The sequence below is a fragment of the Neofelis nebulosa genome, chromosome 4 (genome assembly GCF_028018385.1).
Source record: "Neofelis nebulosa isolate mNeoNeb1 chromosome 4, mNeoNeb1.pri, whole genome shotgun sequence".
NCBI lineage: Eukaryota > Metazoa > Chordata > Mammalia > Carnivora > Felidae > Neofelis > Neofelis nebulosa.
In genome coordinates, this window is record NC_080785.1 from 50682321 (window position 1) to 50697805 (window position 15485).

At 51.4% G+C, this 15485-nt stretch overlaps 1 protein-coding gene across 1 annotated transcript; it reads left to right on the forward strand.

The window, feature by feature from the left end:
- The first annotated feature begins 10849 nt into the window (after positions 1-10849).
- HOXA13 (homeobox A13) lies at positions 10850-14007 on the forward strand. The gene is made up of 2 exons (XM_058724751.1): positions 10850-11822; positions 12543-14007. The coding sequence occupies exons 1-2, from the start codon at positions 10898-10900 to the stop codon at positions 12785-12787; spliced, it is 1170 nt and encodes a 389-aa protein (XP_058580734.1). The 5' UTR covers positions 10850-10897; the 3' UTR covers positions 12788-14007.
- The last annotated feature ends 1478 nt before the right edge of the window (positions 14008-15485 follow it).

Genomic DNA, 15485 nt, shown 5'->3' on the forward strand with positions numbered 1-15485 from the left:
GGATGGCCCTCATCCTGACTCCCATCCAGGCCTGGGCAGAGGAGAGAGGGCACAAGTGAGGCCCTCAGCCCCAGACCTTGCACCCCACAGTGGGAGCCGAGACGAGGGAGGAAACAGCGTTTACCACCTGGGCGACCTTGACTGCAGCCGATTAAAGTTTAATCCGAGGTGTGTACTCAGCCTTGCAATGTTATTTAAACACATCAAAGGTCATAAAGATTCCAAAGGCGTGAGCAGGTCCCGACGCGAGCCCGCCGGGAGCCAGCATTTGATTCTGGTGGATTTCCAGAGCCAGGATTTGGAGCGCGGGGCGGGGAGGGCGCCTTAAGAAGAAAGAAAAAGCTTTGCTTTCCCCATGGAACGCGACTTCAAAAAGTGGCGGGGCAGGGGGCGGGGAAGGGGGAACCGAGTCTCGGCCCCAGGAGCAGACAGCGCCCTTCAATTCCGATTAACTGGGAAGACATCTAGTGGGAAGAGGTCGCAACTGCAGCCCGCCTTGAGCGCATCCTCTGCCTCAGCCCCTAGCTACTTGACTGCCCCTGGATTAGGTGGGGGTGGGAGGGCAGAAAAGAGAAAACCCTCTCTCCTCCGCCTCCCCTAGAAGCATCCCTGGTCTTGAAGATCCCTAGTCAGGGCCCCAGACGCTTTGTCCAACTCGGCCAGGAAAGGACCAGCTCTCATTGGCTTTCCTCTCTCCAAGTTGAGGTCCTGGTCAGCGAGGTGAGGGCTCATGGGGCCCAGGATACCTGGATTCCCATCGATCTCTTCCTGGGACTCCAGAACCCAAGGAGGGTGGAGTCCTGGAGCGACTATGTATGCGATCTTCTCAAGGGTCCTGAGTGACTCTGGGGACCAACGGATCATCACAGAATCCAAGTGAGGCGGGAGGCATCCCACCCAGCAGTTGCCCTTGACATCTAGCAGCCTGCAGGCTGCTGATCGCCAGACACATTGCAGAGCAATAGGAGCCCAGCTTCCTAGCTGCGCAGCCAGTATTTTCGCCCCAGCTCTTTCATGGGGCCATTGAACTTTGCCTGTCTGCTTCCTCTCACCCAGACTGTCTAATTTCTGTGGGGGACTGGGTGTTCTCTCACAGCCTTGGGGGAATGAGCCCCACATGTGGAATACTGTCTCTTACCTTGGCTCTCGCCACCTCACCAATGCCTGTGTAACCTGAAGGCAGGCAGAACGATAGACTCTGTGCCATCTGCCTCACAGATGCCAACTGAAGCTCCTCTGTTGGCCCACGTCACCTATTTAAAGCAGGGTATCCCTCCTCAGGGCCTCCTGGCAGACCATTTGGGCTGGATCTAAGTTCTCCCCTCTGCTTCTATTTATGGTGGCATTACATCATCTTACAATTGTCAGGGAGGAGAAGCATAGCCAGGATGCCTTCTGTATCATTGAGGGATATGTACGCACCACATTTCAGTGTGTGAATCCCAGGATTTTATGGAGCCACAATTAGGCACCCTGCAGGGGGGCTCCACTGAGGCTTTCCAGACCTTACAGGGGACGGTGATGGCTGCTAAGAGTTGCCCTCTGTCGGAGAACCCCACCTTATGCTCAGTCCACAGTTGTCAGGAGTGGCCTCCCCCTCCCCCACCTCCTCTTGCCCATCAAGGTGCCTTCCCCACACCTGCCCATACTCAGGGCTTGGATCCCCCCCGATTCTCAAAGGAAGGCTCGGGAACCCCATTTCTTTGGCTTCGTGTTATCCTCCCACCACCTCAAAATCTGAAAGTAACTGGAAATTGTGAATGAGATTTTTCTGGGCAAATGCCTTAAAGCCCTCCACCAAGATGTTAGCCAGCCCCAGCATATACTGAAGTGCATCTCCGAAGGATGGTAAGGGTTATGGCCCCTTTTGCCCTCCCCTCTTCATCACCTCTCAGGTGGATGAATCTTGCTCCTCAGATAGGGAGACTCCCTTGGGTTTTATTGAATCTGATACAGAGCATTGGAGCAGCGGTGGGTGGGAGGTGGGAGGAAGGACTGCGGCTGGATTAACCAGCTTTTGAAAAACTAAGACTTGGGTCCTATAGCAAATGAGTCTAGGATCCAAGGGCCCGGAGCGGTCAAGATTCCACATGAGTTCAATGGGCCAATATGTGTGCTTGGAACAGAGCTGACCCCTCATTCCCTGCAGTGCCACACATGACCGTGAAAGCTCCTTCCCAGCCCACCTGGCTAAGCCAGCACCAGACCGAGGCCGGGTCCCTCCCACAGTCTCAGCCAACCTTGCTCTGCTCTGCTCCCAGCTCAGACCCGTGGCGACGTCTTTTCCTCAGGGTGACAAACGAGTGCGCTTGCTCTCGGTGACATCAAATTACTTTGCACTAGCCAAGGGTCCCATGACCTGACATAACCCCACATTAGGTCCTAGAAATGTAAAGAAATATGGCCTTTTTAAAAGTGGTTGAGAGCATGTAATTGCTAGCAGGCTTGAGGGATTGTCCCAAGTCTGGCTCATAACCTATGCTGGGGCAGCTGATACCAGCCAGAAACCCTTGCTTGGGCTCTCCTGTGGAGAGAAGTTCATGCCTGTATTTAAGCCTGAACCCCAATCAGTTTCTCAAGACCCAGATTATTTTTGTGCAGCTAAAGAAATCTCAGGGAGGCTTACAGCCCAAGCGTCCCCTCCTCGCCACCAGTGGGGGGCCCCCAGCCAGGGTTCAGAGAATAGACTTCCTGAGAGAACAGGTTTCTGCAGATCTTTAAAAACACAGGCCTGCTTTGGGTGGCTGTAGCTTGACTTTTTGCTGGGAATGTCGGTTTCCTTGCTTCTTGCTTTTTGCCTTCCCATCTCTCCCTTCCTCCCCCGCCCCCCCCCCCCCCGCCCCCAGCTTTTCTGGGGCATCTCTCTTCTGTCTCCCTCTTCCTCAGAATCTTCTCACGTCTGCAGTCCCCAACCTGACCCTGACCCAAACCCTAACCCTCTGGTGAACTCCATCCTAGAGCCAGGAGGCCAGGGACCCTCAAAAATGAGAGGCTGTTCCCAAAGCACCAGTAGGATTCGATCTTGTTGTAATGCCCCACAGCCTGCAAGGAAGGGACTCATGACCAATGTCCCCAGGGACTTTTGCTGGGTACAGTTGGAGCTGTCAGAGAGTTATATAAAATCTGTGCATGTAATTTCTCCTCCTGTTTAAATTACACATCCTTTATGAGTTCAGACAAATAGCTCTTTTCTAATACAATGAGCAGTTATTTTAGCATATATTATTAGCGTAGAAGCATGCCAGAGTAAAAGCTCCTAGGTATTTAAGAACTCCTCAAAAACAAAACAAAACAAAAGATCATTAAGGAACCATCAACAATGTAAATGAAAAATAACTCAACCCTCTGCCACAGAAAGGACAACCAACATTGAGTCTTAGAGACAAGTGGTCTTAGAACTTAAGTAGCTGTCTGGTATAGGACTTGTCGAATTCAACGGCTCACTATTTTCTATTTTTGCGTCTTTGCTTTCCAAAGTCGCCAAGGCTGTTAGTTAGATCACCCTCATAGCTTGCTGGGGAGGATCATGCTGATTGTCAATTAGACCACTCAATTAAAACAAAGCAAAACAAACCACAATGCTTTTATTAATTAAAGAAAAATGTTTTACTGCTGAGGAGAGTTTAAAAATACATAGAGTTGCATTTTTTTTCCTGAAAACTATGGCTGCTGAGATGAACTGCAGACCCAGTACAAACATTTCCTTACTAGCTCAATCAGGAGAAATCCCTTTGTGATTTCTACCAGGGAAAGAGGTGTGTTGAAATGAGAAATGGTCATTTGTCCAATCAGAAGGGGGTATAAGTTAACTTGGAACATAGAAAGGACTGAGGCATGGTTATCATCGCTCTCCAGATCCTAATGCAGCAATACAAATCTTCTACTAAAGGATAACAAACTCATGAGAAGAGGTAATATAAGTCTCCCTCACACATAGATATTTTCGATTAAGAAGAGGCATATAAAATTTCAGGCAAAATGCACTCACATTCCCAAACTCCTTTTTTGCCCAGATATCTCTTGGGTGGATCCTCAAGTTCTTTCTAGATTGTAACCGGAACAGTTCAAGTTCAAACGCACTGACCGCTTACCCTCAGACATAGGAAGAATTTCTTTTTATTGAGTAATATTGCTCAACCTTGAAATTTATCCTCAAAATCCTGTTGGGAGCGGAATGATTCGATATCTGGGATTTACTTTAAAATGCTCCAGGGGGAAAAAGAAAAGAGTGGAAGTGGATGATGAAACATAAAAAATAAAATGATGATTTGTGGTTGAAACTAGGAATTGGGTATACAGGGGTTCATTATACTTTTGTGTGTGTTTGGAAAATTCCACAATAAAAAGATTTTTTGAAATGCTGTATTAAGCAAAGGTGAAAAAATTATCCCTGCCAGGGGTTTCGAACAAAAACTCAGTCAGTTGGGTAGCACCTGGAGTTTACCCACTTAATCTTCTTTTTCCAAGAACGGAAAATGACCTGACTCCCTTTTCATTTCTCCGGAATCAGCCGGCCATCCTTAGGCTTTCTTTCCGGCAGGCTCCCTTTCCCAACCCATAAACTGAGCATCCAAACCCGAGGTTGGGGGCTGATTAATGGAGCTTCCGTACTCAGCTCCCCTGACTAGAGTGTAAATACCCATAAAAACTAATATCAAAAGTTTTTATTGAGCTGCTTCGTTTCCCTGAGCGTTGGGCTGAGTGGGGCTGGAGCAGCGGGACAAAGGAGCGGCTGGGGCGCCACGAGCAGCGTCGGTGCTCCTGTCGGGCTCCGCGCGGGTTCCCAGAGCCAGCCGGAGTTTCTGGGGAGAACGCCCCGACCAGGTAAACGCCAGGCAGGGGCTCGCCTCCCACTGGGGACAGGTGTTTTTACAAAGCCACGAGGGACGGAATGGAGAGTGGCCAGAAAAAATCAGACCGGGTAGGCAGACACCAGCCACCCCAAAGCATGTCACCAGGCTGGTCCGACTGGGTGAAATAGTTTTCCTCGGGGCTCGGTATGATGCCTGTATTTCACCCCCACGACGTTGGATGTCCTCCTTTACTGCGTGTGTGTGCGCATTTCGTGTGCGAATCTGCGTGCCTATGGAGGCGCACGCATCGTTATGATGATTGCGGCAGACAACGTGCCGTAAAAGTCTGCTCACACCTCGCATCCTCTGCTCTGTCCCCCCTGCTCATGGCTGCGCTGGTGAGTTTCCTTCCCTCGCTTGCTCTATGCGTTAAGAATGCGCAGCCCGGGTCAGGGACGCGGGAGTCTTCAGGGTTCTGAGCAGCGACGGACTCCCGCGGGCCCAGGCCGCGTGGCCGCCTGGCTGCCTGCACCGGTTTCTCCGCGAGAAAGCCGGGGCTGCGCGGGGCCTGGCTTACATCCCAAACCCCTGCTTCCTTCGACCGCTCGAACGTCTTCACTGTATTTGTTGACCTAATGAATCCGCAGCCCCGCGCTGGTTTCCTGCTTTGTTGCGGGGCCCTGAGCATCCAGCTACGGTGGGGGTGGAGGTCGGCGGGTGGGACTGCTTTCGGGGGCAGTAGCAGGGGCAGACCGCGGCGGGGCCAGAGACCTCTCGCCCTTTTCCCGTCGCAGCCGCCCAGAAGCCCTGGGGCTGCCCTGCGCTCCCCGAGTGACGGGGAGCTCACTCTCTGGGTGGCATGGGCCCCACAATCCAGCGGGCCCGTACCCCCGCCGCCAGCTGAGGACTGAGAGAAGGCGTTTCCTCCTTCCGGCTGAGCGCTTCTCTGAGTTCTCCCTGCTTCTAACGCGTGCTACCTCTTTTAAGCGAATGCTGAGCAGGTCCGGCCAAGGGCAGAGCCTCGGCACCCGCACCGTAGGGCCAGACTGCGTCCCCTTCACCACCACCACCACCACCGCTGGCGGAATCACCCCGACCTCCCCCAGGGCCAGGGCGGCACCGCGCCCTTCACTCCAAGTTTGCGCCAACCTGGGGAGTCTGGGCTCCCGTGACAGGCACTGTGCGGAAGAAATTGCTCTTTCAGGGAGCCTGGGACCTGGGGCTGGTGGTTCTGAAGGGGGAGGGAGGCCGTCCCCGCTCAGGGACTTTCTGGGGAAAACACTACAGGGCAGCGCTGGAACTGGGATGCTCCCTGGGCGTCCGCTCTTCCCAGGCGCTGTGCACCGGTGACCTTGAAGGCCTGGTACTGGAAGGAACGCACCAGGCAGCGGGAGAGCCGCTCCTCCAAGTTCCGTGGAGTGAGATTTTAAAGGCAAGGTGGGGTCTACGTAGCTTTTTCTGGAACTTGCTCTTCCTCCCATTTTCACCGTGTTAGCATTTGGTCAGCACAGTGCCAAGTGGCTTCCCACAGTCCAGAACTATCCCTACAGCCTTTTGCTGTAGGGTCTTTTGCTGCCTCATTAACGCTTCAAAATGCACAAAAATCTAGAGTGAGAGCTTGACCAAAAGTGACTCAGGATGCGCTATTTCTTTGCCTATTGGCCAGCTTCGGCCCAAGTTTCTTCAGAAGCTTCTGCCCTGGTTGGGATGAGGGTAGGGAAGCCTCAAAGCCCGCGGTGAATAGAGCAGTGCCTCACTTCTCTGTTCCTAAATGGTCTGGTTGAGTGCAGACTCTGAGATGTTATCTGGGTGTTTTTCCTTTTCTTTCTCTTTCTCTCTTAGCTAGCCTCAGCTCCTCAGCCATCCCCCCCCCCCCTCAACCCCCGCCTCTGGATCTTTCTTCCTTTGCCATTATCTCTGTGCCCCCCTACCCCTCCTGCGGTGGGAGAGAGAGGGTTAAGATGTTCTGCAAACGCAGCTCGTAAAGCTGCTTGGATACATTAGAAACACATGAATATCCTGAAATACAAAGTGTCTTTAAACCAACTGAGGAATGTTTATCCTAATGCTGGATAGATGCAGAGAAACAGTGCCAAGGAGCAGTGCTGACAGCCTCCTCAAGTTAAAGTGAGAGCAGGTAAATTTCATTTGCTAGTGAAAATCAAACCCGATTAGAACCTGGTTTCCTTTTGTCCTTTTTTCTTCCAACCCTGAAATCCCAGGGCCCCATGACCCAGGCTGGCAACAAATACCCCGCCTGCCCCCTCCCCCCCAAAAAAACCCAGCCAAGGTCTCTTTCTTCAGCAGGAGGTTCCAGGGCAGCCAAAGCCCCGCAGGGCACCTTGGCCTGCACTAGGAGGTAAGAAGCCATGCCTGCCAAGAATCTGGCAAGAGAAAGGGTCTGGCAGCCTCTGGAACAAAGGCCAAGCCACTAAGCTGCCACCTTCTAATCTTGCCCATGCTGCCCACTCAGGGCTCCTCCAGGGGGAAATCAAGGAGCACCAGACAGAGCCCACCTCGACCCCTGCTGCCCTCTTGCTAAAGGGCCACCGCTGCCTGCAGATCCCATTGGGTCCTCTGACTTCCCCAGCCTAGCCCACAAAGGGTCTGAGGGTAAAACTGTCATCTCCAGGATTCATGTTGATGGTGCCTCCCTGCAATCCCATAGGAATTCCTGAGCCTAGTAGACAAAAAAAAGCAAAGCAATGGCTCAGGGTCAGATGCAACTAGCTGGGCAGGCAAGTGAATCTTGATCTTGCCTTTAGGGAAAGAGGAAGAGTACTGGGAGAGCCTTTGCTTGCTTCCTAAGGCATCCTCCAGTTCTTCACTGTTCTCAATCCTTTCTTTTCCCACAAAAAGTCAGTTTGGTAGCTGCCTGGAGGGGTAAGAGGCTAAGAAATAGTACTAGGAACCATTAAAGAATCTCTTATGTCTTGGGGAAAAAAAAAAAAAGAAGAAGAAGGTGGAGAGACTTTCCTGCTTCAAAGTTGAGTCGAAATTCTAGAAACTGAGACCCAAAATTATTCACAGAGCTCATTCAAATTCTAGAAACTATCCTCACTGGTTGGAGGTTGCAATTCAATATCTAATAGGACCTGCAGACTTAAAAAAAAAAAAAAACAGTGAAGGCACACCAGGACGCCACTGACTTGCCTGGTTAAAAAAAAAAAATCATTTCATATATATCGAGATCCAAGACAAAAAAAAAAAAAAAAAGGAATAAGCAGCCTGCCTCTTTCTAAGTAATGATGTCTTGAGAGTATTTAAAAGTTGATAGAAAGATATGGGGAACTCAGAAAATATCCAGATTACTTGATCATTAAAGATCCACCACAGAGCTCAATAAATAATTCCCTTCCTTGGAGGAGCCGCCAAGTTTAGGAAGCAAAACCTAATCCGAGAGATGCAACCCAAGGTCTTCCCCCAGCGCCTTCCCTCCCAGACAAACCTGCTTGTGGCTTCTCTGCAGACAAGATGAAATCTTGTCTCACCATTTTTGGTGAGGAGGGACCCAGTCGACCTTGGCAGTCCGTGGAGCTGGGGCCCTTCCTCTGCATGCAGGGCTCGTTCTCCGGTGAAGTGGGGAGAGGGAGGGAGGAATGTGGAGCCGGCCTTGGCCGCTGTGTGCACCAGCAGCTGCGCCATGGCCAGAGGTGAGCTGGCACAGGCCCCGGCTGGTGGGGGCTCCCCGAGCTGTGTTTTCGTTTTTCTGGGTCTGGCTGGAAAACAGAAGAGGCTGGAAGCCCGGGCCAAGAGAGCAGGGTGGAGGCAGAGAAGAAGAGTCTGTAAACACCGCCCCAAAATCTCCACGAAGGCAGCAAAAAAAAAAAGAAAAAAGAAAAGAAAAAGAAAAAAGAAAAAAAAATGCCGAGGAACCAAACAGAGCGAGAAAGAATCATTCCGAAGGAAAAAAAGAGTCAAGAGCGAGACAAGGGAGGTGAGCAGTGGGCTTATCGGCAGCTGCCTGGGTCTCCAGGCTTGCATAGCAGTTCTCACGCTGGCTAGACTGCAACTTTCAACTTGACCTTGGCCTCTAGCCGTGTCTGACCTGTATGTAAAACAGCCCTCAACCTCTCAGGAACTGGGGCCTCGAACCCTACCCTGTTTCTTTGTCACTGTGAGTTTTACAATGCCACTTGGAGGAAGAAAGGGGGGCGAACGGGCCGGAAAGTAACACAAAAATCGAGTCGCTCCAGAGGCTAGTTCCTCAGTCTGCAAACGGCCATTCAGGGAGGAGGTAAACTGGAGGCAAATCAATATTTACCCGGAGCTACTAAAAAGGCAGGAGGGAAAGGGCACACTGGGTATGTCTATGTTGGGAGGAGGGTGTCATAGAAGGTGTTATTGAACAACACTTACATTGGTCTGAGCAAACCTGGGGATCAAGGCAGATAAAAGTCAGAGCCCAGGGTCATTGGTCCGGACTCTGCAGGAAGACCAGGAGCTTTAAAGAGCAGATCAGAGCAGGGAACAGGGACTGGGGATATTTGCAGTGCCCTGAGCTGCTGGCTGAGTCTGCAAGCCAGGACCGGAGGACAGGTCCACGCTTGGATGCTCACCAATACACCTGGTGTCAAAGGGAGTCCAACGCTCTCTCCAAACCTGATGTTCCCATAGAATACACCCACTTTCATTTTGAACGCATATTCCCCTTCTGGGCATCTGACGCGCTCACAGCCTCCACAATTGGAAATGGAAGTATGTAACCCAAAAGCAACAGGACCTCCAGGATCCCTCACCAAAAAAAAAAAAAAAATGGGGGCTGCTTGGCTTTTCCAGCACCGACACCCCACCTTGCTCTCAGGAAAGGGTCTGCATTTCCGACACAGAGGGAAGGTTTCTCGGGCTGGTTCTTGGACAGAGGAGGACTGGACACCCTCTGCAGGCTGGCGACAATGCTCTCCCCAATTCTACTTGAAGTGGCCCTACAGAGTCCCTTTCTTTCTCCTGTCGAAAAATGGAGTGAAACGGGGAGTACCCAGGTGCCTGAAGAATGAGCTCCTGTCCAAGAGCTACGAAGTCTGAAGCCTCCTTGGGTGCCAAAAAGGGAGCTCCCAGCCAGCACTTGGGGCTGTTCCTTTTAAATTCCCAAGACAGGCCAGCCTGGCTGGAGAGGTGGGAGCACCAGAGAATAGTGCACACAGATTGCTCCAAAGTCTCTGGAGGAGGGAGAGTTGTCACTGGGGCAGACTGAGGAGCAGTCTCTATACCTAAATGTGAGGATGTGGACAGGGTACACTTGAGTGTGTGTGCGTGTGTCAGTGTGGGTGTGAGGGGGTCGTTCTGACCCTATGGGCCTAAGTGCGAGTGTATGAAATTGCCCACCAACACTGTGGACAGCAAAGGGGAGGGATCCCCTAAACACAGTCCGAACTTTCCACAGTGGAACGTCCTGGGGGCCCATGAGCCAGGCGCATCCGCAAATGCCCCCGCCACTGTTCCTCTGGAAAGAGCCAAATCGTGACGCTGTCGAAGCCGAAAACGCTAGTGTCCACGCTGGGGTCCCACGGCAGGAAGACTCGCGGATACCTGGAAAGAAAACAGCGTCGGAGGCCCCAGGAAACACCCAGCCTGGACTACGCCCCGTTTTCGCTACTATCCCATCGCCAACCTCCCGCAGATTTACCTGATCTATTCCCACCGCTTCAGGTCTCAACCCAACGGCGCGCCTCTGTCCCCTCCCCGCTTTACGCTACTCTGGGCCCCACTGGGTTAGGGGAAGAGAAGGGGAGCTGGAGGAGGCCGTCCTTTCTTCCCTACCCCACCCGCCCGGTCCTCCGCCCCCACCCGCCCGGGTCCCCCGCCTCTCTTCTGGGTGAATGGTGCGTGGCCGCGCGGCGGGCGCTGGCTCTGGCGCTGGGGACGGCGCGGGCGGCGGCGGGGACCGCGGGTGCACAGCGCAGAGCCCGGGTTGGAGCCGCCCGCTTTGCATACGCCGTGGGCGGAGCGGGGGGGGGGCGGGCCAATGGGCGGCCGCCTGGCGCGACCCCGCGGGGCGCGATCCGCCCCCCTCGCTCGGGCCCCGGCCCCGCGCCGCGCGCTCTTCACTTCTTGGGGGCTTTTTAAAACAGCGCCACTGGGGTCTTCTCCATGCGGCTCGGGCTATGACAGCCTCCGTGCTCCTCCACCCCCGCTGGATCGAGCCCACCGTCATGTTTCTCTACGACAACGGCGGTGGCTTGGTGGCCGACGAACTCAACAAGAACATGGAAGGGGCGGCGGCGGCGGCGGCGGCGGCGGCAGCGGCGGCGGCGGCCGGGGCCGGGGGCGGGGGCTTCCCCCACCCGGCCGCCGCGGCCGCGGGGGGCAACTTCTCGGTGGCGGCGGCGGCCGCAGCGGCCGCCGCGGCCGCAGCCAACCAGTGCCGCAACCTGATGGCGCATCCGGCGCCCCTGGCGCCCGGCGCCGCCGCTGCCTACAACAGCGCGCCCGGGGAGGCGCCCCCGTCGGCCGCCGCTGCCGCCGCCGCCGCCGCCGCCGCCGCGGCCGCGGCCGCGGCTGCGTCGTCCTCTGGAGGGCCCGGCCCGGCGGGCCCGGCGGGCGCCGAGGCCGCCAAGCAGTGCAGTCCCTGCTCGGCGGCGGCGCAGAGCTCGTCGGGGCCCGCGGCGCTGCCCTACGGCTATTTCGGCAGCGGCTACTACCCGTGTGCCCGCATGGGCCCGCACCCCAACGCCATCAAGTCGTGCGCGCAGCCAGCCTCGGCCGCCGCGGCTGCCGCCGCCTTCGCGGACAAGTACATGGATACGGCCGGCCCGGCGGCCGAGGAGTTCAGCTCCCGCGCCAAGGAGTTCGCCTTCTACCACCAGGGCTACGCTCCCGGGCCTTACCACCACCATCAGCCCGTGCCTGGCTACCTGGATATGCCGGTGGTGCCCGGCCTCGGGGGCCCCGGCGAGTCGCGCCACGAGCCCCTGGGTCTCCCCATGGAAAGCTACCAGCCCTGGGCGCTGCCCAACGGCTGGAACGGCCAAATGTACTGCCCCAAAGAGCAGGCGCAGCCTCCCCACCTCTGGAAGTCCACTCTGCCCGGTAAATGGCGCCCCCTTCTCAACCCCGGTCCTCCGGCTCTGCTCCAGCTTCTCTGCCGCTCGCTCCCGGGTCACCCTCCTGCCCCATCTGCTCTCTCCCTGGCCTGCCCCTCTGGGAGCCCGACCCCGGCTAGCTGGCGCGGCCCGCGCTGCCCTTGAGTTGGGCCCACTCCTGGCTCTCTCTGGGTGAGGAGGGATGGCTGGAAAGAAGCTTGTGCGGACCCTGGCTGGCTCCCTTTCTCCCTCTGTGCCCCGCCCTCCTTAGCCCTTGACATCGACTTAAGGATGGAAAGTTGACCTGGAAACGGTTTACAAAATTGCCCCTATTCGTTCTCTCAAAAAAGGGCTTCAGTGTAGAAGCATCAAGTGTTGGGGATTGGGGTATACAGAGAGGAGCCAGGCATAGAAGTGTTATCCCCTGCGTCTGGGGCTAAGGTGTGGGCCGCTGGGCCAGGCGGTCAAGCGAACCCAGCCTGCTGTGTGGACTGGATGGCTCGGCTGGGTGGCCAATGGAGCCATAGGCTATTTCATTTCAGTGCAGGGCTAACCACCCCCCACCCCCCACCCCACCGACCCTTCAGGTCTTAGCGGAAGGCTGGATTGTACCCACGCATGGCAAAAGGCAGCTGGGCGATGCAAGGCGGGTGGCTCAGATCGAGCTGTCGCCTGTCCTGGTCTGGGTCTGCTCCCTGTGTAACTTGCCTTCTTCCCTATCTTCCAGACGTGGTTTCTCATCCCTCAGACGCCAGCTCCTACAGGCGAGGGAGAAAGAAGCGGGTCCCTTACACCAAGGTGCAATTAAAAGAACTCGAACGGGAATATGCTACAAACAAATTCATTACCAAGGACAAACGGAGGAGGATATCAGCCACGACAAATCTCTCCGAGCGGCAGGTTACAATCTGGTTCCAGAACAGGAGGGTCAAAGAGAAAAAAGTCATCAACAAACTGAAGACCACTAGTTAATGGATTAAAAGTGGAGCGAGAGAGCAACTTGAAGAAATGCTTCAGAACTCGTTGCTTTGCCCAGATATAATGAACATAATGCTTAATAATAATAAATGAAGAATGGGAAAGAGAAAGAGAAAGACACTGGCATTTTGCTTTCCTAAGGGAGATCTCTTTCTCCTTGGTGGAATCTACAACTCTTTTAAAACTTTAAGAAAAAGGTAAAGACTTCCAGTTCTCCTGCCAACCCCACCAGACCGTTAAATGACAAACTCTAGAGTTGAACGTCAACCCCCAAATATGCAATTTCAGATAAGTTACGCATTTACTGAAATCTTGTAAGTATTTATGTGATCATAATATTTCAGGATACTGTGTTATATGGTAATAATCCAAAACTTTGGTTACAAAAGTAAGAGGCTGTTGTAAACATCTGCTTGTCTTTGGGTCGCCATTGACATCTCCTTTGCATGTTAAGTGACTGCTCAGGTAAATCTCAGTGAAATGCCTACCATTGTTGTATATTCTGCAAAACATGTATAGATTGAGAAGGGGAGAGAGGAGAAGGTACTGAAATAATGATCTTGGGCTATTTACAATGAAGGAAGAAAGGGAGAGAAAGCTTTTCTGAGGATCATTTGTCTTGGTAGTAAATACAACCAGCTGAGCCTTTGAGGCTACAAGGGAACCCCAGGTTGGGAACGTCTTTCTGACAATAATTTTAAATTACTCATAACAAGCATATTTTGTGGCATTTGGATTATATGTTCTGCCTGATACCATTTACTTTCCAAAGGATTTGATAACTTTTCAAAAAAAATATTTCAAGCATCAGATGTTTCATAGAATTCACTTTATCAGCTATCCTGAGAAGTCCATCGGGACATGGTGGACTTTGGATTGAACAGGGTTCATGTTTCATTTAAACTGGTATTTCCCCCAGAATTTACTAAACATTTGCTGGAGAATAATTTTGCTTTTTAATTTTTTTAGAAAACTCAGAATGGAAATCCATTCCCCTGAAACATTTAGATGTTTACAATTCTATACTTTGATCTAGTAAGGGATTAGTATTTTTTCCTTGTTTATTGTGTTATAAGACTGCATTAGGAAGTTTAAGGATTCATTTTTACAGCACATTTTTAATCAAGCAGTTATTTCGACCAGCACATTCATTTTGTTCACATTCACTATAAAATGCTATCTTGTAAATAAAGACATTCAGCACACTGTGAAAATGTATTTGTGCACCTGCTTTTCAAACATTTCTACTAAAAATAGGAATTTAAAAACCTTAGACCTGTAGATAATGATATAGTGGTATTAATTATGGTAATAAAATAGTCATTGCCATTAAAATCTAAAGGAAATACTCGTTATTTTCCTATACTAAATGTGCACTGCACAGAAAGAAAAACCTATACAAACCAAGGACCATTCTTTTCTATTATTAATTCAGTCTTTTTTTTTTTCACTACAAATTTTTTAAGCAAAAGGAGAACTCCCTCATAACTAAAATCCTGAAAATTTAGATAAGTGCTTCAAGAAAGTTAAAGCATTAGACATTCTGAGAAGGAGAAAAAAGAAAGGAGGAAGAGATAGTATAAATTCCCAGGCTCACTGTGGAAAATGAAAACCAGTTGTTTAGTATCAGTGATGCCCAGGCTATATCGTATTTTCAAATATACTGTTGGGTCTGCATGTGTCTGAAAGGGCAGGTTTTGATATTTGTTGAAATGACAGGACTAGGAAAGGCCTTAAACCTTGACCTTGACGAAAAAGACAGTTTGTGACCTTGACTTTTGACAGCTCATGAATTGGCCTCGGCTGGATTAGTAGATCAAGGGCGCCACCTCGCGTTGACAAGCTTCCTTGTAATTCTTCAGCTTCAAGGGAATCAAAAGGTCTTACCTCCTTGACTCCTTGTTTTAGAGATTTAGTACTCATTTCTTTGGCTCCAGATGGAACAAATTTGAATATATGTAAGTTATACATGTGCCTGTATATATGTGAATATATATTATTTGTGTGTATACATGTATACATTTGCATATCAGTGCTTGTGTGTGCTTGTATATATATATATATATATATATATTGTAGAGTCTGTACAGATACAATATCACTAATTACTGATGACCCAAGATGTTGTAACTTAAGGTGATTTCTAGAGTTGAGGTACAAAATGTACTTTACATGATGAAGTTTTGCTCCTTTTCTTTAATGGCCAAGTTTGATTTGTCTTCCCAGTGCCCGCTCTGCCTCAGATTTCTGCAGATCTGCTTCAAAGCTGTACGTTTTTGTTACAGTCTAAAAGGTGTTCTTAAATAACCATTCTTTCCTGCCCTCACCCTCCAAGGTGGCCTACCATCCTAATTAGAACTATAGGGGAGTCTATATGGCAAATAAAAAGTTTCAGATGCCTCGCTAACTCTAGAGTTCTAGAGTTACATTTCAGAAATTCAAAGAAACCTCTTAGGAGGTCAGTACGGAGAGCTGAAAGATCTCATATCTACAAAATGACCATATTATGGATGCAGACGGAGAGTTATCCTGGATCTCTCAGAGCCGATTACTGCTCGTGGGTGGTGTGCAATCTTATACTGCTGTTTGCAAAAACTGCCATTTGATTTGTGGAAGAAATATACACAATTAATATTAACGATCACCATCAAAACAATAATAATAATACCAAGTATATCTACTACTTGTTGAC